General features: G+C 43.8%; 2 protein-coding genes across 2 annotated transcripts; both read left to right on the top strand.

Annotated features, from left to right (window-relative positions):
- Window positions 1-872: 872 nt before the first annotated feature.
- Window positions 873-11,314, top strand: slc45a3 (solute carrier family 45 member 3). Its single transcript, XM_084172521.1, has 8 exons — window positions 873-1,032; window positions 3,127-3,880; window positions 4,039-4,280; window positions 4,503-4,615; window positions 4,710-5,200; window positions 9,116-9,381; window positions 9,593-9,820; window positions 9,973-11,314. Exons 2-8 carry the CDS (start codon window positions 3,739-3,741, stop codon window positions 10,162-10,164), a joined length of 1,674 nt encoding a protein of 557 aa, XP_084028647.1. The 5' UTR covers window positions 873-1,032; window positions 3,127-3,738; the 3' UTR covers window positions 10,165-11,314.
- Window positions 11,315-12,254: 940 nt separating this feature from the next.
- LOC311137920 (uncharacterized protein) lies at window positions 12,255-23,675 on the top strand. Its single transcript, XM_084172535.1, has 3 exons — window positions 12,255-12,361; window positions 17,520-18,609; window positions 20,649-23,675. The coding sequence occupies exons 1-3, from the start codon at window positions 12,349-12,351 to the stop codon at window positions 20,815-20,817; spliced, it is 1,272 nt and encodes a 423-aa protein (XP_084028661.1). The 5' UTR covers window positions 12,255-12,348; the 3' UTR covers window positions 20,818-23,675.
- The last annotated feature ends 456 nt before the right edge of the window (window positions 23,676-24,131 follow it).

The raw sequence follows: 24,131 nt of genomic DNA, 5'->3' as shown, positions 1-24,131 counted from the left end.
GATTCTCCTGATTAGAACATTATTCATGCCCATCTGGAATTTCTGTGCCAGTCAAAAGGTAGGTACGGCTCAGAGTTGGGTTTCTTTGGGAACATGATGACTATTCAATGCCCTCTCATTTTGATTTATTGAAGCAGTGTTCTCTGACTGACTGTCCTGGTGGTTTAGGTTACCTACCTGTTGTTGTCACGGATACGCTCCCCTGGCAGGTGTGGGTCTGTTGGACCAGGATGTGATTGTCATCTTTATTGCGGCCTCAGTAAACATCCACGCCGGGCATGCTGGGTAGTGACTGGCTGATAGCTTATTTACCTCTGCTGGGATATCATTAGGTCTTTACACTGAGAGTCAGATAGACAGTTTGTCTCTGTTTTTCAGCAGTGGTCACCAACCCTGGTCCTGGAGAGCTACATGATGTGTATGCTTTTGTTACAACCCAGCACTAGTCAACCAATCATTACAACCTTGATTTTTTTGAGTCAATTGTATTGGGTTGCAACAGAAGTTCCCACACCCTAAAGCTCTCCAGGACTAGGGTTAGAAACCATTGTTCTAAGGGGTGTGTTCTCAGGAGTGTGTGTCCAGAGGAGATGGTTTTTTATAATCAGTTGTGACCGTGGTTCTTAGGCCACACCCTTCTGCTGCTTTTGGCTGGCTGGGACACTGTTGTGGTTGTTTGCCCCGCTGATGCGACTCATTTCTCCAGGACGTGATGGGAATGCTGATATTCCAGTTCCCAACCTGAGCCTGAACCTGAGCCTGGCACTCCCGACAGCTCCCATCTCAGCTGACAATAGGTGTGTTACAGGTGTGTTACCTCATGACAGGTGCGACACACATCACAACAGGTGTGTTACCTAGGAATATAGGTTATTCCTTGGTAAGTCTAGAATTGCCTGGTTGATGGGAAAGGACACACACACACACAGGACTTACTTCCTCCTGAGAGTTGACGGACATGGGCACATGAGGAGTGGACACACACAGACACAGCTCTACGAGAGACACAGAGGATTATTTTATGGTTGGACTGTGAGTTTTGTATTTTTATTGACTTTACAACCTTTCTTTGATGCAAGGAAGAGTGTAATTATTCAAAGTGATGTAGCAGTATATTAGGCCCTACGTACCCCTTTCCTGCAGTCAAATGACCAAATCGCCCTCTAGTGGCCTCATGGGTGGAATGTTATTAATATTTTTCATAATTTCATAATTAATCAACATTTTTAAAAAATTAACGCCAAAAATCAGGTGTTTCTATGTCGAACGGTTTTGTTATATTTCAGTCTTCTGTGATGTATATAAAGTTTAATATTGGGATGCAAACTCCAAATGTAATACATTTCAACTCTATATCTGACATGGGACGTGTCTTCTTTTTTCTAAGCCCATAACCATATGTGTGAGGTGTATACTTTTGTTTTAAAGCAGATTTGTTTAATACTGCGAAGAAACACACTGTGTGACCCTGATTTAGCCCACTGCAGTAGAAGGTTAACGTTCAATAGAATTCAAGAAGTGTAGGCTATAGAATGTCCTTATTCATTTAATCATTGAGGTGAGAGAATTAGACATGTCAAGATGTTTTGTAATAAATAATTGATTTATTTGATATAATAATGAAATTATCGACAGAGTGCTCACTGTGAAATCCTAATTTCAAGCTGAGAGCTGCTTTCTGAGAGCTACTGTTCCTGACTCGACCTCAATGTAACTGTCACTAACAAAAACAAACATTAAAAAAGAACCAACTAGTTATGTGCAAATTCCTCCTCTCATTTGTCAAGTTGCCTCGACTGTGAAGCCAAGTCTTTAGCAATCAGTTTCTTCCTGATGCAAGTCAGACACCTTTATCTAGGCACAGTACACATGTTTTGATACTAGGTATTAAAGTATGGTGTCAGGGTGTGATTGTGTTGTGTGTGCGTTGAGCTGGCAGCCAGACTGAAAGAGGAGGACACACCTCAGCAAGTCAGGCTGGGCTGAACTCAACTTGGCGGGGGTGTGTTTCTTTTCTCTTCCAGAGAATCAACCACTTTCTCTCTTGCTCCCTTTCTCTGATTACTGAGAAAACGTACTGTTTTACAGAAATATTGCATGCACACACACGCACACGCACAACACTCCCACTTTGGATCAACCCCTTGGATCACTTTAGATCCCCGACAGGGTGTATATACACAGTGACTCAGCTGATTTCACTCCTGGGCAGCTACATTCCAGCTCACCTGAAGAGTCTTATTGGAGTTTATCACATCTTAGAATCTTAATCAACCGGTTTTCCATCCTGTTTTCCCTGCGAGTTACAGGATGAGGCAGCTACGCAATAGAACACTTCCGTGATACGTTTTTTGTTGTTGTGCACTCTCCTCAAACAATAGCATGGTATTTTGTAATAGCTACTGTAAATTGGACAGTGCAGTTAGATTAATAAGAATTTAAGCTTTCTTCCCAAATAAGACATGTCTATGTCCTGGAACGTTTGCTGTTACTTACAACAGTCATGCTAATCACATTAGCGCACGTTAGCTCAACCGTCACGTATACGGGCCACCGATCCCATAGAGGTTAAGGATGTTTGTCCCCCATGAGCCTATTTCACTTCCTCAAAATCCCCAGAATGAATAAAATATAACTTTTTCAAAGGGATTTGTTGCTTTTTAAAGGCAGTCGCTATTTAAGCGTTGTGACCCATCTAAAGCCCACCAATGAGTCCCGAGTCCAGACCCAATATTAGGGCAACACTTATAAATCGAGAGCTTGAGACTATAAGGTTCTACTGTATCTGCAAAAACATAATTCTGAGATAATTGGCTTTAAAGTTCCAAACCCTCATTGGTTTGAATGGTGTCAGCTATTTTTATCTAGTATTCTTTTTAACTTAACAACAGGAATTGGGATATTTAGAGTACTATATGGGTAGAGAACATTGAACAGAACAAAGCTATGTCAATAACTCAATTTTGACAAAAATGCAGATAGAAACTTGTAGTCCCAAGCTCTCTAAATTACTATAGAATAATTAGGAAGCTTGTTGTGTCCTGTAATGACTCAAGATATTATATAATATCCTTTATCACGTTGTGCCTCTATTCATATCGGCCTGTTCTCCCTCACTTCTCCCAGGGCCCATGGTTTCGTGTGTGGATTTCTCTGGTGATTGGCAGACTTGAGTAAACTACATCAGGCATGACCACAGGACTGGACTCTTTTACCTTCATTGACCCTGCTGCTCTACCTGCGTAAGACAGAGAGAAATAGACGGAGCAAGAGAGACAACTCTCCCTTTACCTCTCTCTGCCAGAAGTAAAAAAATAAAAAAATAAAAAAAAGTACAATGTGAGCGCAGACAACTTGGGGAAGCCATCCGGTCAGCTATATTGTCTGTTTTCCACTATCTTGAGTAAAGAGACACTGGGACCTCTGCACAGAAGCATGGGACACAAACATCAGCCAGAACCCTGCCCCCTTTTCCTCTGCACCACCCACTCATTTACATATGCAGGTACCCCAAGGACTTCCGTCTGTAAGACTAGCCCTTAGAACACATGCATAGAGAAGAGCATTCTGTCCTGTCTACACAGTCACTATAAACTCCTGTATCACAGGTGTCTCAGAAACTGTGTGGGAGAGAGAGACAGAAAGTAGGGGAGAGACCAGAGAGCGAGACATAGAGTGGACGTGTCAAGTATAGAGATAGAGCTATAGAGGTATAGACGGAGGAATTATCTTTGAGTCATGCAAGGCCGTGTGTGTCAGCTGTTGCTGGTGAATACGTTGACCTGTGGTCTGGAGGTGTGTATGGCTGCAGGGACTTTCTACATCCCCCCTCTACTGCTGCAGGCCGGCATGGAGGAACGCTACATGACCATGGTGCTGGGTGAGTCAACACTATATGACCTTAGTTCTGGATGAGTGACCGTAGTGTAAACACTATGACCATGGTTGAAATAAGGGATTTGTTATTGAGCTTTGAAGTAGATCTTCCCTATCTCCTTCTCTTCCCTCTCTACCTCTCTCTCTCTCTCTCTCTCTCAGGAGTCGGGCCGGTTCTGGGTTTGATCTTCGTGCCCATGATCGGTTCGTATAGTGACTCGTGGCGTGGTCGTTTTGGTCGGCGCCGGCCATTCATCTGGCTCCTGTGTGTGGGGGTTCTGCTGGGCCTGCAGGTCTTGCCCCAGGCTTCTCACCTAGCTGCCCTGCTCTACCCACAGCGCCCCCGCTGGCTGGAGGGGGTACTGCTGGCGGGGGCAGCCTGTCTGCTGGAGTTCTCAGGGCAGGTGAAGCAGAAAATCTCAATATATTGTTAAATAGATAACATTGGGATGTAGATTTGTATGACTTTATTTGAATTCTTTATTTGATTGCTCCTTACTGTGTGTGTGTGTGTGTGTGTGTGTGTGTGTGTGTGTGTGTGTGTGTGTGTGTGTGTGTGTGTGTGTGTGTGTGTGTGTGTGTGTGTGTGGAGTTGATAGCACCTAAATGACTGTTGTTATCCACAGGCCTGTTTCACACCGCTGGAAGCGCTGATCTCAGACCAATTCCCTGGAGAGGAGGAGAGCAGAAGGGCCTTCTCTGTCTACTCACTGATGATCAGCCTCGGAGGATGCCTTGGGTAAGGGACCTCTCTCTCTCTCTCAAGATCAGAGGTCATGTCATAAAAGAGACCAGAAAGTCCACCTCTGTGATCCCTCTCTGTCTCATCCTAGGTACCTGCTCCCAGCCCTGGACTGGAGCCATGCCCCCACAGCAGCCTACCTGGGTGGCCAGGAGGCCTTTATCTACGCGTTGATCACCCTCATCTTCCTCACCTGCCTCTTCAGCACAGTCTTCATCTCAGAGGACAGATGGACCGGAGGAGAAGGAGAGAAAACCAGGAAGGGCGTTAGCGTTAGTTCCGCCCTGAGCCCTTCCCCTTGGAGGAGCCGATACTGTGCACACCCCTTGCTGTCGCGGCCCCAGTGTGTGCGGATGGCTGTGGGGTGGTGTGTGTCGCTGTGCGTATCGGCACTGCCGCATGTGTACGGTGTGTGTATGCGCGTGCCGGCAGTGATACGGCGGCTGTTTGTAGCTGAGCTGTTCAGCTGGATGGCTCTGATGAGTTTCATGCTGTTCTATACAGACTTTATGGGAGTGGGGCTGTACCGTGGAGTACCCAACGCTACACCTGGAACACAGGAGAGACTACGATACGACGAAGGTAGGATGGGCAGACATTTACTTGATTCTTATCTTTTCATAATTTTTTTTAGGGGGTAGATCAGCTTAATATTGCAGATAGATTGTAACTTCCATCAATGTAATTGTCTGCATCACTTCCAATCCCCCATGTTTTTATATACAGTGGGGAGAACAAGTATTTGATACACTGCCGATTTTTCAAGTTTTCCTACTTACAAAGCATGTAGAGGTCTGTAATTTGTATCATAGGTACACTTCAACTGTGAGAGATGGAATCTAAAACAAAAATCCAGAAAATCACATTGTATGATTTTTAAGTAATTAATTTGCATTTTATTGCATGACATAAGTATTTGATCACCTACCAACCAGTAAGAATTCCGGCTCTCACAGACCTGTTCGTTTTTCTTTAAGAAGCCCTCCTGTTCTCCACTCATTACCTGTATTAACTGCACCTGTTTGAACTCGTTACCTATATAAAAGACACCTGTCCACACACTCAATCAAACAGACTCCAATCTCTCCACAATGGCCAAGACCAGAGAGCTGTGAAAGGACATCAGGAATAAAATTGTAGACCTGCACAAGGCTGGGATGGGCTACAGGACAATAGGCAAGCAGCTTGGTGAGAAGGCAACAACTGTTGGCGCAATTATTAGAAAATGGAAGAAGTTGAAGATGACGGTCAATCACCCTCGGTCTGGGGCTCCATGCAAGATGTCACCTCGTGGGGCATCAATGATCATGAGGAAGGTGAGGGATCAGCCCAGAACTACACGGCAGGACCTGGTCAATGACCTGAAGAGAGCTGGGACCACAGTCTCAAAGAAAACCATTAGTAACACACTACGCCGTCATGGATTAAAATCCTGCAGCGCACGCAAAATCCCCCTGCTCAAACCAGCGCATGTCCAGGCCCGTCTGAAGTTTGCCAATGACCATCTGGATGATCCAGAGGAGGAATGGGAGAAGGTCATGTGGTCTGATGAGACAAAAATATATATTTTTGGTCTAAACTCCACTCGCTGTGTTTGGAGGAAGAAGAAGGATGAGTACAACCCCAAGAACACGGCAGGTAGCTTAGTGGGTAAGAGCGTTGTGCCAGTAACCGAAAGGTCGCTGGTTCTAATCCCCGAGCCGACTAGGTGAAAAATCTGTCGATGTGCCCTTAAGCAAGGCACTTAACCCTAATTGCTCCTGTAAGTCGCTCTGGATAAGAGCGTCTGCTAAATGACTAAAATGTAAATGTAAACACCATCCCAACCGTGAAACATGGAGGTGGAAACATCATTCTTTGGGGATGCTTTTCTGCAAAGGGGACAGGACGACTGCACCGTATTGAGGGGAGGATGGATGGGGCCACGTATCGCAAGATCTTGGCCAACAACCTCCTTCCCTCAGTAAGAGCATTGAAGATGGGTCGTGTCTGGGTCTTCCAGCATGACAACGACCCGAAACACACAGCCAGGGTAACTAAGGAGTGGCTCCGTAAGAAGCATCTCAAGGTCCTGGAGTGGCCTAGCCAGTCTCCAGACCTGAACCCAATAGAAAATCTTTGGAGGGAGCTGAAAGTCCGTATTGCCCAGTGACAGCCCCGAAACCTGAAGGATCTGGAGAAGGTCTGTATGGAGGAGTGGGCCAAAATCCCTGCTGCAGTGTGTGCAAACCTGGTCAAGACCTACAGGAAACTTATGATCTCTGTAATTGCAAACAAAGGTTTCTGTACCAAATATTAAGTTATGCTTTTCTGATGTATCAAATACTTATGTCATGCAATAAAATCCAAATTAATTACTTAAAAATCATACAATGTGATTTTCTGGATTTTTGTTTTAGATTCCGTCTCTCACAGCTGAAGTGTACCTAAGATAAAAATTACAGACCTCTACATACTTTGTAAGTAGGAAAACCTGCAAAATCGGCAGTGTATCAAATACTTGTTCTCCCCACTGTATACAGTGGGGGAAAAAAGTATTTAGTCAGCCACCAATTGTGCAAGTTCTCCCACTTAAAAAGATGAGAGAGGCCTGTAATTTTCATCATAGGTACACATCAACTATGACAGACAAAATGAGAAAAAAAATTCCAGAAAACCACATTGTAGGATTTTTTATGAATTTATTTGCAAATTATGGTGGAAAATAAGTATTTGGTCAATAACAAAAGTTTCTCAATACTTTGTTATATACCCTTTGTTGGCAATGACACAGGTCAAACGTTTTCTGTAAGTCTTCACAAGGTTTTCACACACTGTTGCTGGTATTTTGGCCCATTCCTCCATGCAGATCTCCTCTAGAGCAGTGATGTTTTGGGGCTGTCGCTGGGCAAGACGGACTTTCAACTCCCTCCAAAGATTTTCTATGGGGTTGAGATCTGGAGACTGGCTAGGCCACTCCAGGACCTTGAAATGCTTCTTACGAAGCCACTCCTTCGTTGCCCGGGCGGTGTGTTTGGGATCATTGTCATGCTGAAAGACCCAGCCACGTTTCATCTTCAATGCCTTGCTGATGGAAGGAGGTTTTCACTCAAAATCTCACGATACATGGCCCCATTCATTCTTTCCTTTACACGGATCAGTCGTCCTGGTCCCTTTGCAGAAAAACAGCCCCAAAGCATGATGTTTCCACCCCCATGCTTCACAGTAGGTATGGTGTTCTTTGGATGCAACTCAGCATTCTTTGTCCTCCAAACATGACGAGTTGAGTTTTTACCAAAAAGTTATATTTTGGTTTAATCTGACCATATGACATTCTCCCAATCCTCTTCTGGATCATCCAAATGCACTCTAGCAAACTTCAGACGGGCCTGGACATGTACTGGCTTAAGCAGGGGGACACGTCCGGCACTGCAGGATTTGAGTCCCTGGCGGCGTAGTGTGTTACTGATGGTAGGCTTTGTTACTTTGGTCCCAGCTCTCTGCAGGTCATTCACTAGGTCCCCCTGTGTGGTTCTGGGATTTTTGCTCACCGTTCTTGTGATCATTTTGACCCCACGGGGTGAGATCATGCGTGGAGCCCCAGATCGAGGGAGATTATCAGTGGTCTTGTATGTCTTCCATTTCCTAATAATTGCTCCCACAGTTGATTTCTTCAAACCAAGCTGCTTACCTATTGCAGATTCAGTCTTCCCAGCCTGGTGCAGGTCTACAATTTTGTTTCTGGTGTCCGTTGACAGCTCTTTGGTCTTGGCCAAAGTGGAGTTTGGAGTGTGAATGTTTGAGGTTGTGGACAGGTGTCTTTTATACTGATAACAAGTTCAAACAGGTGCCATTTATACAGGTAACGAGTGGAGGACAGAGGAGCCTCTTAAAGAAGAAGTTACAGGTCTGTGAGAGCCAGAAATCTTGCTTGTTTGTAGGTGACCAAATACTTATTTTCCACCATAATTTGCAAATAAATTCATTAAAAATCCTACAATGTGATTTTCTGGATTTTTTTTTCTCAATTTGTCTGTCATAGTTGATGTGTACCTATGATGAAAATTACAGGCCTCTCTCATCTTTTTAAGTGGGAGAACTTGCACAATTGGTGGCTGACTAAATACTTTTTCCCCCACTGTATACATATATATATATATACATATACACACATACATACATATACACACATACATACATATATATATATACACATACACACATATATACATATATATACACACACATACACATACATATCTTTTTTTTAAAAATATATTCCCCTTTATTACTTTCCAACCCCACCACCCTTTCCCTAATTGGAGTAAACTAGTGAACAACAATGCTTAGGCCTCTACTTCCAGCTTATACTTACTATATACATTTCTTATATTTTCATTAACAGCAACCTCCTTTTTTCCTTTGGTCTCCTCCTTACCCTGTAACATTTTTATAAAAGATGTTCAATTCACCCATTTCAATGCAGCCATAGACCTACTCTCCCCTCATATCTCCCAGGTGTACGCATGGCGAGCATGGGTCTGTTCCTGCAGTGCCTGATCTCCGTGGTCTGCTCCATCCTGATGGAGCGCTGGATGGTGTTGCTAGGTGCCCGGGCTGTGTACGTTAGCAGTGTGATCCTGCTAGCGTTAGCTACAGCTGTGATGAGCTTCTCAAAGAGTGTAGTGATGGTCACAGTCATGGCCGCAGCTACTGGATATACCTTCTGTGTGCTGCAGGTCCTGCCCTACACCCTGCTGTGTCTGTACCACTCTGACAGACAGGTAAGACACACACACACATTACCACTCCAGCCAGCGGGGGCGCTGTGGGTAGAGCAGTGCAGCTAGGTGAGAGGCCTGGGGCAAGACCTGCAGGCCCAGCAGAACCCCCACACACAGGAGCCAGATGAATGGCCGGCACCGACCGAAACAACTACGCCACGTTCTGACAGAAGTGATCACAGTAGTTAAACCACATCTCTCTCTCTCTCAGGTCTTTTTCTCCAGCTACAAATCCAGACCTTCTCACCCAGGAGAAAGTGACAACCACACCCACTCCAAGCTCCTCCTTCCCCCCGACCATGGCAAGGCCCCCCTTCTCACCTCTGCCTCCCCCAAAGTGTCTCTGCCCCTGGAGAGAGAGGGAGAGGCCGTATCCCTGCCTCAGAGAGGAATGTGTCTGGACATGGCTATCCTGGACAGTGCCTACCTGCTCTCCCAGGTAAGGACAGCTGCTAGTCTCTCTACAAGTTAGACCGGTTGACCTGTGCGTGCATGTCTGTGTGTCTTTGTGTTGTCTTGGGACAAATATTTGTCTCAACAATTATGCCTAATAATGTACTGTTCTATTGTGTTCTGTTCCCTCCCCTGCAGGTGCTGCCTGCTCTGTGTCTGGGCTCCATAGTGCAGCAATCACACAGCGTCAGTGCCTATATGGCCTCAGCTTGCTTCCTCAGCCTCCTGTCCCTGCTCTGCTCCACCGGGGTCGTCTTCACACGCAGCGACTTCCACAGGCTCACAGGGTCAAAGGGCGACACTCCAACGCTGAGGGGGCTAAAGGGTTAATCCATTGTGGATTCTAGTTGTTATCTGTGTTCTATTGTGGAATTGCAGATTTCTACTAGATTTTGGCAGTCCGTTATAGAATCTGGTATAGAATCCTGTAGAATGAGAAATATGCCGTCTGACTCCTCAAAGGGTTTGGGATTGCAGCTCTGACATCAGCACCTCTGAGACAGACAGACAGACTGGCCAATTTTTCATGTCATACATACTGTGTCAACAGCTCAAGAGCTATGTTGACACAGGTAGAGATTAACAACATAATCTAAGGGACAGATCATTCTTTCTGCACATACTTTTTACTTCCAGCCACAGAATCACATTGTGTGCTGTTACTTCTGGGCACATTTCATATAGTTTTGTCAATGTATTTATCTACTGTTGGTTGGTGTGTCATTCCGCTATGGCATTTCTTTATCTCTAATTGTAATGAGTTTACGAACCTTATAGTTTCTTATGTTGACATAAAGAACTAGGTAGTCATATGAACAGTGACAATTGTGTTTTGGATAATACATCAAGAGTCTTTGTCCCCTATCCCTATGCCTTAACCCAACATGTAAATCTTCTGTTTTCGATATGCTATGATATCATGATTACTTGAAAAGAGAGTGAAATGGTATGTATTGATAACATATGATTGTGTGTATGTATTGGGAATGAAGTGTGGCATTGTATTCCTCAGGGAGCTCAGTGCAGGAAAATCAGTTTCCATTGTAGGCTGATAGCTAAATGCCTTATTTTTAAACCATGTACTTGAATGTAATAATACATTGTCATCAGGTGGGAAATGTACAGTTATTCCATGTTTTCCTGGCATGGTGTCCTTGGACATGCTTTCACCTAATGGTAAAATGTTCTGCAAAAATTAGCTATATATTTCTTACATAATATATTGGTTGGTTTTATAGTTTTTCACGGTTTAAACTGTTTGTAATTGTATCAAGGAAAATGATTAGTTATTACTTTGCTCCAGGGGTGCCATACTACTATGGCTGACCCTGTAAAACAACACATTTCACTGCACCTATCCAGTGTTTAAAAACATGAAGTTATTACACAGGGTAATAGCAGGTCGTAGTGCCTTACATTATTGCATTTTTATATGCAAGCATTCTTTCTCCTTCCTTTTGTGTTATGAATAAAATATTTTAAACATAATACATTTTTCATATGTAATCTAAATTATAAAACCTTAACAGTCCTTCATGTTCAATACAGAAGTTGGAATCAGATTACCCCACCAAAATCGACAAAATTAGGGGATTAAAATTATAGCCGACTCTGGATCGTTGTGACCAATATCCTGAATCTCCAGCAGAGGTCCCCATTGTATTGCTGCACTCTCCCAAACACCAGAATGGAGGTCTCTAGTTTCGTGGTCATCCCTGTGCTCTCCACCGGGCTGAGTGACACCAACATTTGGTTAAGCATGAAGAAGGCTGTCATTGTTCATACTAATTAAGCAATGCATAGGCTACAGTTGAACAAAAGGTCCATTGTACCATACCTGCAGTTCAAAGCGCTACCATCTTGTTCAGTTCATGACTGACGGTTTCTGAACGAGCCACGATGTGTATGACATCATTTTGAAAACACTAGATACATTTGCCGCGTTCACGTACTAGTCGGAACTAGTACATTTGGAAATGTTCGACTTGCTAACTGTTTGTATAACTTCAAGCAGACCAATTAGCAAGTCGGAAATAGTCCCGTTTGGCTCAGTTGGTAGAGCATGGTGCTTGCAACGCCAGGGTTGTGGGTTCGATTCCCACGGGGGACCAGTATGAAAATGTGTGCACTCACTACTGTAAGTCGCACTGGATAAGAGCGTCTGCTAAATGATTGAAATGGAAATGTCCGTTTCCTAGTTTCGATTAGCACTTGAATGTGGCACTCTGGACAGTAGGCCTACATCAGTGACATTTCCAAAAATAATGGCAAACCGCGTTCATCGAGCGGAAACCAATAAAATCCCTTGTTTTAGGGCGAGCCTCCATACGCTTAGCCAATCAGAACGGCGGAATTGGATCCGTGCCTCCTAGTGTACAGCAATGCAGTCATGTGATGGCCTCAGAAAGAATGCCAACATGGAACAGTGGCAAGGACGGGATCCCTTTCTGCAAAAATAAGACGACGGTGAAAACCTTCGAGAACCGTGCATTTCGAAAGGTTTTAATATAGTTCATGATTATCGACGGTAAGTTCACCCTCACTAGTGGTATTTGCTGTCTTCGGTTGCGCTGTATTGTTAGATTTGTATTTATAATATGTTGACCCTACACTGCGAACTTGAGACTTGTGAATTCCTGTCTGGCTGTTGTAGTCAGGTCGCTTTTGCCATGCGCCTCGCCTGCCCATGCGCTGAATTTAAAAGCAGTTGAAGTTCTAAATAATACTGTTTGCTAATGTCGAAGATAGTTCATTGATTGTAGGCCCATTACGCTTTACAGTTTTCACTTTGGTGTAATACGCACTTATTACAGTCCTGCTCCATGTTGTTTTGCGCCCGATACACATATGCGCGTCATGTGGCCAATGTTCAGGGTTGCCAGGTCCAGCTACAATTTTGAGGCATAACTACTGAAAACCCACTACACGGCCTGAAGTAGGGCAAAAAATGTTTTTCGCAGCAAGTGAGGAGTCGCCACATTTATCCAATAGGTGTCTCCATAATGACAATCTAAATACAACTGGTAAAATTGCTTTACCTTGATCTCTGCATTTCTCCCTTTGTTATTGGTTTATCACACCAAATGATTTCATTTGAACTATAGAAGTGATGGATAGATAGGGAATGGGTATGATGGATGTTTTTTTCATAAAACATTGTGAAATGGTGTTCAAATCAAGCTTTATTTATACAGCACATTTCAGACATGGAATGCAACACAATGTGCATCACAGGAAACAATAGAAATAAAAGCTGAAATATTTACTACACAACAAACATAAGACAAAAGACAAAAGAATGACAAACTGAACAACTAAAACGGTTTTAACCATTGTGAAATAGTGTTAATACAAGTCACATTGCTTTCAAATAATTTTATTTTCAACTGGAGTATAAAAATCGAAAAGCCCAAACAGTTTGCTTTTTGGCTTCTTTTATTCCATAAAAAAAGTAAATTGATGTGTGGCTGCAGCCTAATGTCCCAGTCATCCATCCCTCTGGAGCAAGATGGAAAGGGAAAAAGAGAGAGGCGATCCATCATGAGTCCAAGTACATCAACAGAGTTCATTATACTATTAATCAATCAATCACTACTATTATAATTTGATAGTCAGTAATGGAGTTAATCGGTTCCGCTCTGTCCTCACCTCTGTGCTGCTCTCTCTCCTCTAACTTCAACTTTCTGGCCAATGTTAGCTAGCTAGCTTGCTGCATACAGGGCTCAATACTTTTTTCATCACCATCCCAAAATTGTTCCAAAGTGCAATTTTAAACCGTCCCAAATTAAATTGGGTCTACTCATAGGACATAGGTAATTCATAGATTTAAAAGGCTAATAAGAGTAGCCTACTACTGAAGTAGATACATGGGCCTGTCAAAAGAATCCTCTAAAAAAGCCAACATTGGAATAATATTTCAATCTATTTCGCATAAAAGTACATAAATAATTTGCCTACATGTAAGTGTAGCCTAGGTTGAATACTTATTGGCTTCAGCCTCACAGTCCACACCGATACCGAAGCCACATTTTAAAGATACTTTTAATTACTTAAATATAGGCTAAACGCCAGTCATGTTTGACAATTATAATTTAGTATAATTAATGTCTAAAGGTTTGATTCTGTTGACATACTCCAAGCACGGTTCATTCAGATCAAATGGTCACAAGAGCGGAGAGAAACGCCAGTTCCTGTTGCGCACCGCACACATCACCCATCTTGAAATCTGAACGGAGGCAGTCTGCATTTTGAAACTATTTACATTTACGTCATTTAGCAGACGCTCTTATCCAGATCGACTTACAGTTAGTGAGTGCATATATTTTCATACTGGCCCCCCGTGGGAAACGAACCCACAACCCTGGCGTTGCAAGCGCCATGCTCTACCAACTGAGCTACACGGGGCATAACCATTAACTGTAAACATTTGTTTAAACAAAAACATTTTCAAAGTAGCTTAGCCAAATGATTTTATAAACAATTCCTTATGCCATTGAAATCAGCGTTTTCTATTGTTCTATTGGTTTTCAAATCAACTTAATTTCATAGTCCAGCAGGCAGACTCCATCCTAGTCATATTAGATCTCCCCTCTTTCAAAATTATTTTCAACTCTGTCAGATGAAATCGCTCGCATGTGCGGTGCGCTTTTTAGAAAGGTGTGTTCCCGCTAATTGCATTTTTGGAACATTCGCGCGTAGGCTACTGCTTCGTGCACATTGCTGCGCTTATGTGAAGAAATACAGTGGGGGAAAAAAGTATTTAGTCAGCCACCAATTGTGCAAGTTCTCCCACTTAAAAAGATGAGAGAGGCCTGTACTTTTCATCATAGGTACACATCAACTATGACAGACAAATTGAGAATTCTTTTTCAAGAAAATCACATTGTAGGATTTTTAATGAATTTATTTGCAAATTATGGTGGAAAATAAGTATTTGGTCACCTACAAACAAGCAGGATTTCTGGCTCTCACAGACCTGTAACTTCTTCTTTAAGAGGCTCCTCTGTCCTCCACTCGTTACCTGTATTAATGGCACCTGTTTGAACTTGTTATCAGTATAAAATACACCTGTCCACAACCTCAAACAGTCACACTCCAAACTCCACTATGGCCAAGACCAAAGAGCTGTCAAAGGACACCAGAAACAAAATTGTAGACCTGCACCAGGCTGGGAAGACTGAATCTGCAATAGGTAAGCAGCTTGGTTTGAAGAAATCAACTGTGGGAGCAATTATTAGGAAATGGAAGACATACAAGACCACTGATAATCTCCCTCGATCTGGGGCTCCACGCAAGATCTCACCCCATGGGGTCAAAATGATCACAAGAACGGTGTGCAAAAATCCCAGAACCACACGGGGGGACCTAGTGAATGACCTGCAGAGAGCTGGGACCAAAGTAACAAAGCCTACCATCAGTAACACACTACGTCGCCAGTGACTCAAATCCTGCAGTGCCAGACGTGTCCCCCTGCTTAAGCCAGTACATGTCCAGGCCCGTCTGAAGTTTGCTAGAGTGCATTTGGATGATCCAGAAGAGGATTGGGAGAATGTCATATGGTCAGATGAAACCAAAATAGAACTTTTTGGTAAAAACTCAACTCGTCGTGTTTGGAGGACAAAGAATGCTGAGTTGCATCCAAAGAACACCATACCTACTGTGAAGCATGGGAGTGGAAACATCATGCTTTGGGGCTGTTTTTCTGCAAAGGGACCAGGACGACTGATCCGTGTAAATGAAAGAATTAATGGGGCCATGTATCGTGAGATTTTGAGTGAAAACCTCCTTCCATCAGCAAGGGCATTGAAGATGAAACGTAGCTGGGTCTTTCAGCATGACAATGATCCCAAACACACCGCCCGGGCAACGAAGGAGTGGCTTCGTAAGAAGCATTTCAAGGTCCTGGAGTGGCCTAGCCAGTCTCCAGATCTCAACCCCATAGAACATCTTTGGAGGGAGTTGAAAGTCCGTGTTGCCCAGCGACAGCCCCAAAACATCACTGCTCTAGAGGAGATCTGCATGGAGGAATGGGCCAAAATACCAGCAACAGTGTGTGAAAACCTTGTGAAGACTTACAGAAAACGTTTGACCTGTGTCATTGCCAACAAAGGGTATATAACAAAGTATTGAGAAACTTTTGTTATTGACCAAATACTTATTTTCCACCATAATTTGCAAATAAATTCATAAAAAATCCTACAATGTGATTTTCTGGATTTTTTTTCTGGATTTTTTTCCTCATTTTGTCTGTCATAGTTGACGTGTACCTATGATGAAAATTACAGGCCTCTCTCATCTTTTTAAGTGGGAGAACTTGCACAATTGGTGGCTGACTAAATACTTTTTTTCCCCACTGTAGTTTATCAACATTTTAAGCTAAATATTCTGATTTGTTGCATTAGCCTCATTGCGTTTTAACATTTTTTGATGTACAGTAGTTGTATGATTTTGAATCAATCATCCCAGAACTTTCCTAGTCTGTTTAAACCGTCCCAGACATATTTTCTTTATCGTCCCGGGATGACAGGAGGCCTTTAATTTCGAGCCCTGGCTACATAGTCTACCCAGAGAGAAACACATAGTTTGATCCTCTCGCTGAAACTGTTGGATGATTATTTCTCAGTTTCTCTCCCTTGCAGTGTTGGCTCTAGTAATGATTGGTAGGACTGGGGGCGGTCAGGATACAACGAACGAGGCAAACAAGAATTATGAGGGAGAAGTATGTAGATAGCTAGTGCTAGTTTATTAGTTCGTTGTTCTCACATCGCTTGGCATGACTGCCTTCTGCAGCGCTTTCTCAACACCAATGACTGTGCTCAACACACACACACACACACACCCCTCCGGCGTTCCCTCCCCACCACTCATTGGCCGTGTTCGAGAGCATCAAAACGACTGCAGGTGACTGCCGACTGACTGATCTACAAATCACCTTGCATCATAAATAACAACTCATTATTATTTGTAGATCGGTCAGTCACAATTTACCCATGCTATTGTGGCTATGATCCCCTCGAACATGGCCACTGACTTACTCACTCAGCAACAGCCTGCATCACTCCCTGAGAGGCAGTAGTAGCAGTGAAATGAATCAAAAATAAATAAAAGAGAAATGCCATGGCGGCCGCGGTGGAATTTAGAAGTAGCCCAAAAATCCGCAACCCGTGACCAATACATTTTCACCCTCAACATAGTTTTCAAAGGAAAATTGCCGACATGGCAACCCTGCCACTGTTTACACTGGGCACATCATTATGCACAATTAATCCATTTAATTGTCCAGAGTTTTGCTACATTGTTATGAATGACAGTAAAAAGCACTAATGTGTTTATTTTTCATTTGGTGATAGATTTGCTCTGTTTCAGTACATGTATATAGGCCTTGATCCCATTCGGATTGGATGTTTGGCCTAATTATTTGTAGATTGTCAGGTTTCAGTTATTATTACCAGGTTACAAAATGGTAATAACTCAAGAGATCTTGCAAATGAAACACATTCAATTGAATGATTTTTTACTTTCTGACGAGAATTAATGCTTTCAACTACCCTTTCTATACATCCCCCATTATATTTATTTTGCCCTATAATTAGGTACTTAATTCAATCTGTATTAAATATTATATTCTTATTCATGATTCAGCATTTATGTTTTTAACTGCAGTATCCCCCACGTTTTCTATGCAGGTGTAGTGAGAAGCGTGGTTCTCCTGTGTATCTGGACTGTATCAATGGTGTCGTTAAGCAGCAGAGCGCTGGTCTCTGATAATGACCTCTTTAGGGACAGCGTTAGCCTGGTCTCCCTGGGGCTTGTGGAGGGAGAGGGCAGTGAGGGGGGGAGTGAGGGGGGTAGCTTTGCTTCGTGTTACAGCCCCGAGGCTGGGGACATGGGGGCTGGACTCAGCTTCAGCCCTGGAGAGGAGGAGGATGACGGAGAGGAAGGGGGCCTGCTCCGACTCTATCTGACCCCCACAGAGGGTCTGCTTGACTTCAGCCCCCGCCTGCCCTCACCCTTCTCTCCCACCCTGGAGGACATCGAGGAGTTCCTCAGGGAGAAGATGGAGCTGGTGAGAGAGGGGGTTCTCTTCCCTGGTGAACCCATAGAGGAGCCCGCTCCCTCCCCTTCCAGCTCCATGAAACAACCCTTCTCCTCCCCAGGGGGACACAGTGACCCAGGCACCAGCGCTGCCCTGTCACCCCCCACCCCACAAATCCCCAACACCCCTCACACCCCCAGCCCAGCAGCCCTGTTCCCCTCCCCACCCCCCACCACCCCCCCAGTGCTCCTGGGAGCACCCCTGGTTCTCCAGGTCCAGTCCTTGCCTCTGGCCCAGCCTCACCCCCAGACAGGCTCTCCTCCTGGTGCATCCAGCGGGCTGAGATTGGCCCACCTGGTCCTGGGACTCCACGGAGGGCAGAACGTTACCCTGCTGGCCCCACAGGTGCCCTCCGCCTCAGCCACCCTTCTCAACATAGCCAGCACGGACGCTCCAGACCAGAAGTATGTGAAGATTGCCCCTCTACCAATCACTGTGAGGGTTACCGGGGGGCTTGTTGGGGCAACAGTGGTTGTGGGTCACAGTGGAGGGGCCGTGGTGAAAGCTGTGGCCCCCCCTAGGGTGAACAGACCCCCTCCTAAAGAGACGCTGAGGGTGCACAAGTGTTCTCACCCGGGCTGTGAGAAGATGTACACCAAGAGCAGCCATCTGAAGGCCCACTTCCGCAGACACACCGGAGAAAAGCCCTACACCTGCAGCTGGCCTGACTGTGTCTGGAGGTGAGTTATATTTATTTATATATATATATATATATATATATAACAATGCTAGTCAAGATGCAGAGAAAACACAGGAATCTTGGGTTTGTTAAATGTAGTTTATTACCATATAGGCTAGTCATTAGCATGTGATAGGTTAATAAAACGGAGAGAGAATAAAGAAAAGTCTGTAATGACTGGTTCAAAATGAAGTGGGTATAATGATGACAGTGGCAAACAGATGCTCTATCACAGTTGTTATTTTTGTTAGGATATTGACATACAGTATTGCACTGTAATTATTTTGTAAAGCTGAACATAAAGTAAATATTGTTCTGTCTCTGCAGAGGTAGGAAGTAGAGCTGGTATAAAACAGTAACAATATAGAAGTTCAGCAAATATTAGATATTACAACACACTCACTGTTGCTAACAGTTACAGTTTCCCAATAAGCAACTGCAGTGAGCTCTGTAAGGAAAGGATTGGGGTTAGGGTTATTAAGGTAGTTAGAGGATGTGAAAATATATGCTTATAATGTTGTTTGTACAGTGCCTTCAGAAAGTATTCACAACCCTTGACTTTTTTTCACATTGTGTTGTTACAGCCTGAATTTAAAATGGATTAAATTGACATGTATTTATTTTTTACTGGCCTACACACAATGCCTCATAATAACAAAGTGGAATTATGTTTTTTGAAATTTTTACAAATTAATTAAAAATGAAAAGCTGAAATGTCTTGAGTCAATAAGTATTCAACCCCTTTGTTATGGCAAGCCTAAATAAGGTCAGGAGTAAAAATGTGCTTAACAAGTTACATAATAAGTTGCATGGATTCACTCTGTGTGCAATAATATGGTGAAGTTATTAATTACACTTTGGATGGTGTATCAATACACCCAGTCACTACAAAGATACAGGCGTCCTTCCTAACTCAGTTGCTGGCGAGGAAGGAAACCGCTCAGGGATTTCACCATGAGGTGACTTTAAAACAGAGTTTAATGGCTGTGATAGGAGAAAATTGAGGATGGATCAACAACATTGTAGTTACCCCACAACACTAACCTAAATTACAGAGTGAAATGAAGGAAGCCTGTACAGAATACAAATATTCCAAAAACATCCATCCTGTTTGCAACAAGGCACTAAAGTAATACTGCAAAAAATGTGGTAAAGCAATTCACTTTTTGTCCTGAATACAAGGTGTTTGAGACAAATCTAACACAACACATCACTGAGTGCCACTCTTCATTTTCTTCGTCAAGGACTGGAGAGTTTTTCAGGATAAAAAAGAAATGGAATGGAGGCAAAATCCTAGAGGAAAGCCTAGTTCAGTCTGCTTTCCACCTGACACTGGGAGATTAATTAACATTTCAGCAAGACAATCACCTAAAATACAAGGCCAGTTGCTTACCAAGAAGACAGTGAATGTTCCTGAGTGGCCGAGTTACAGTTTTGACTTCCATGTACTTGAAAATCTATGGCAAGAACTGAAAATGGTTATCTAGCAATGATCAACAACAAATTTGACAGCTTGAAGAATTTTGAAAATAATTATGGACAAATGTTACACAATCCAGGTGTCGAAAGCTCTTAGAGACTTACCCAGAAAGACTCACAGCTGTAATCGCTGCCAAAGGTGCTTCTACAAAGTAGTGACTCAAGGGTGTGAACACTTGTGCAAATGAGATTTCTATATTTAATCTTCAATAAATGTGCAAACATTTCTACAAACATGTTTTCACTTTGTCATTATGGGGTATTGTGTGTAGATGGGTGAGAAGAAAACATATTGAATTCAGGCTGGAACATAACACAATGTGGAATAAGTCAAGGGGTATGAATACTTTCTGAAGGCACTGTAAATTGTAAATACTGTTTGACCCACCATTTAGTGTTCCTATTTCCCTCAGAGCTGTGTCTGAGCGCTAATTTGGGGGCAATCAAACAGGGGGAATAACAGGCCTCCTGACACACTTAGCTGGAACTGACTGAGCTAAGTGTTTAGCGTAGAAACAATTAGAATTCAGAGAAATGATCAAAGCACCTCTATCTCTGTAGGTTCTCTCGTTCTGATGAGCTGTCTCGTCACCGGCGCTCCCACTCCGGGGTCAAACCCTACGAGTGCTCTCTGTGTGAGAAGAAGTTTGCCCGCAGTGACCACCTCTCCAAACACACCAAGGTGCACCGCAGCCCCCGGCCTGGCAGAATCGTCAGAACTACCGTCTGACCCAGCCAGCATGTCGACACAGCAAACCCAGCTCAGTCCAGTCGTGATCCTGATGCCACCCTCCTCACCCTTAACCCCGTTGCAGCGCTTGACCTGGATGGCAGAATTATAAGAACTTGCCTCTAGAATTCAGAGCAGCCTGGTCCCCCACCTACACCCTGGCTGTGCCTGCCCAACCCAGGCCAGTCCAATCTCAACCCGACCACAGGCTGACAGAATAATCAGACTCATCCACCCAGCCCTTCCCCGGGGAGGCCCTGTTAGGGAGTCTGAGTCCTCATCAGGACACTGGTGCTACAGGAGCAGACCTGGACCAAAACCTAAGAGTAGGGTTCTGAATCTGATTCAGACCCTGCCGGCCTCTCCTCACCCTCTCCTCTACTCCCTCCTGCAGCAGAGCAGATGAGGTATTGGTGCTAGACAGTGAACTAATGGGTAACGGCCATCTCAGGGATGTGATTGTTCAGCTTAAAGTGGATTTCAGGCCTTTAGGTTAAATCACATCCCCCTGCCACACACACACACACACACACCTCGTTACCCTGAGCAGATGACAAACGTGACAGGCAGCTGTGCACGGTCTAACTCTCAGAAGATAATGTTTTATATGTCATTGGATTGTGTTTAAAACACTACACTGTCACACATTCTATTCTACATATTCTATTGCTCTGTGAATCTGCTTCAGGAGTTACACCCTCAAGACAGTTTTAGAGGTCAATGCACTGACCCAGCTCATTCTAGCCCATAATCTGTGCTATTAGCCCAGTTGAAACTTGAAAGTACTGTGTTGATATGTGAGCTGCCAGATTCTCTCAGAGAACAGGTTTGAGTCTAAATCGCTTACATATCCCCTCCTGCTCCCCTCGGTGCCAAACCTCTGGCCCAACCACATCCCTCCCTGACCATAACGGCCAATCCAGTACTGTTACCACCGCTTCCCTGACCTCGTGCCTCCTCCCACTCCCTAAAAGACCTCAGGGCTGCAGACTAGTGTCTGCTGGTTTTCACCATGGTGCTTTACTGGTCCATTATGTAATAACTGATTAGTTAAGAGTCCACTCACACCAACCTGGTTTCCCAGGTTTGCGTCAGATGCTGATTTGAAGGGCGAGTGACTGAGTGAAAACCAGCAGACACCGCGGCCCACCTGGTCCATGCTCTTAAACAACTGAGATTAGGTTTTTTTGTTGCCAAGCAAGAAGTCCTCTTGACTTTTCAATCACCTTTTTGTGTGAACTGCTCACACATTGTCTGGTGTAGAACCTATAAGCTCTTTTACTTTCTTTCTATGTCTTTGAAATCAATGTTAAACTGACAAAAGAGACTCGGCGAAAGCTACCTGTGTGTGTATACTGTATGTTTTATACATTGGCTTTACAATGCAAAGCAACCCGATGTGAAGAACTGCTTAGTCATTTACAGTAGTGAAGGTTAGTAGGTTAGCAAGCAAAGCTAATCATTTATAGTGTACAGTACTGTACCTGAAAAGGGCAGCTGATCTTTGTCCAATCTGTATCTGTCAAATATCTAATTTACATGTACAGAACATATAGAAGCTCCTATCCAGAGAAACCCTTAGTCAGTACATTAAGCTATCCAGTGGTGTCTGTGCTTGGTGAAACTGTGGAATGTTATTGAGGGGTCATCAGATCAGCCAGACAGGAGTTAATTATGAGACCCACTCTTCCATTAATTAGTTAACCCATCACACCCCATCAAGATTAGCCCTCTGTTCTCAAGTGCACTTATGTTAGCAGGTCTAGCAGGAGAGGGTTAAGCATGGAGAACAGTTATAGGTAGCCCAAAGGCTAAGGAATTGGACCTGTAACTGAAAGGTGGCTGGTTCAAATCCTGGGGCATTGCACTGGAAAGATAAGGGGGAATTGATCTGGCAACTGGAGGGCTGCTGGATTCACATCCTAAAGACGTTCCTCTACTGTTGGGCCCTTGAGCAAGGCCCTTAACCCCACAACATGCTCTCCATCCAGGGGCCCTGCACTGCAGCTTGAACCTGTGCTTGTCTCAACTGTGTGTGATATGTGCTGAGAAAGGAGCAGAAGACACATTTCCGTTGTTCGCTGTAAGACATGGACAATAAAGATATTTTCTAAATGCTATGCCAAGGACTGGAGGGCTCTGCTATGAGTATATAAGCTGTAGCTCTGGATTTGAGTGTACAAGGTGCTTTTTCAACAGGCTACTGCACTTAGGAAACCATATAGAGAAAACAATGGACTTTTCAGGCTAGCAGTCTTGGCCCATATCCCTTGAGAGAAACCAGAGTGGGTACATGTGCTTAATACCCACTTATATTGTACTCAAATGTGCAATCCATCACTCACATTTGCCACCCATCACAGTGATTCAGAACCTATGACGAGCCAAACCTTTGTTTAAAACACATTTTCTTGCTTCTTGTTAAATTTGAATGGGTAAACTCAGAATGGACCACCGCACTTCATCAGTATCACTGGCAATCATCATCATTAAATGGTCTCTTGCCATTACAGAAACAGTTTGTTGTTCTTTAAGATTGTTTGTGTATTGCTTTCTTTGAACATGACTAATTTGATTAGATCGTGACCACACAAACCCACCTAGACAGACGTCTGACCCAGCTGTGTGTCCATGGCTGGTCTAGTCCCTCTGAATCAGTCCTATTGTAAATATTCCCTTTTCTGCCTTACCTTCAACCATAGGTCGCTCTCTCCCAGTAACTCTATCATCCAGTGTACACACACAAACACACACAACTACTGTAATAATTCAGTTCTGCTGAAATACAGGTTACTTTTTTTTGGAATACCAGAAATGCTATTTTCCTATGTATGAGAATAAAGGATAAGAAAATTGAAGCACCATCCTCGTCATTATTTGAGTCATGGCTTATGTTTTTTTGTTGTTGTGTATTTCAAGAAACAAAATTATCCATGCTTATCCAAGATTGTAAAATTATTGCTTTGTCTCTGCACCAAATAACGGTGTTGATTGTGGCACAGTGGGAGGCTGTTCCTACAAGTCTCTGCCTCGGAAGAGAATGCCGTAGGCTTCAGTACTGCGAACCCTGGCATATTTCTAACATTGATTCCGCTGTTACAGGGTGAAGAAATGTGGGTTTACAATGCTAGAGAGAGAGAGGAATTATCCCAGTGTGCTTCAGAAGCCAGCCTGCCTGTAAGACTGGAATGTCTGGCAATGTGTGGAGCTGAGTCGCTCTGGGACTGAAGGTGTGTCTGGAAGAAGGTTGGGCTACATTTCATCCCAAAAAAATAGCACCCCTTCCCATCTGCCCTTGTTCACTTGACTCTACC

This window comes from Coregonus lavaretus (assembly GCF_964263955.1).
Source record: "Coregonus lavaretus genome assembly, chromosome: 12".
NCBI classification, from domain to species: Eukaryota; Metazoa; Chordata; class Actinopteri; order Salmoniformes; family Salmonidae; genus Coregonus; species Coregonus lavaretus.
This window is presented reverse-complemented; position numbering and strand designations above follow the sequence as displayed.

Bases quoted from the DNA above. Each gene is read 5' to 3' on its own strand.
- slc45a3 (XM_084172521.1), top strand. From the start codon at position 3,739: ATGCAAGGCCGTGTGTGTCAGCTGTTGCTGGTGAATACGTTGACCTGT. The intron at 5,201-9,115 runs GTAGGATGGGCA...CATATCTCCCAG, and splicing joins GAGACTACGATACGACGAAG to GTGTACGCATGGCGAGCATG. The intron at 9,382-9,592 runs GTAAGACACACA...TCTCTCTCTCAG, and splicing joins TGTACCACTCTGACAGACAG to GTCTTTTTCTCCAGCTACAA.
- LOC311137920 (XM_084172535.1), top strand. The intron at 18,610-20,648 runs GTGAGTTATATT...CTATCTCTGTAG, and splicing joins TGGCCTGACTGTGTCTGGAG to GTTCTCTCGTTCTGATGAGC.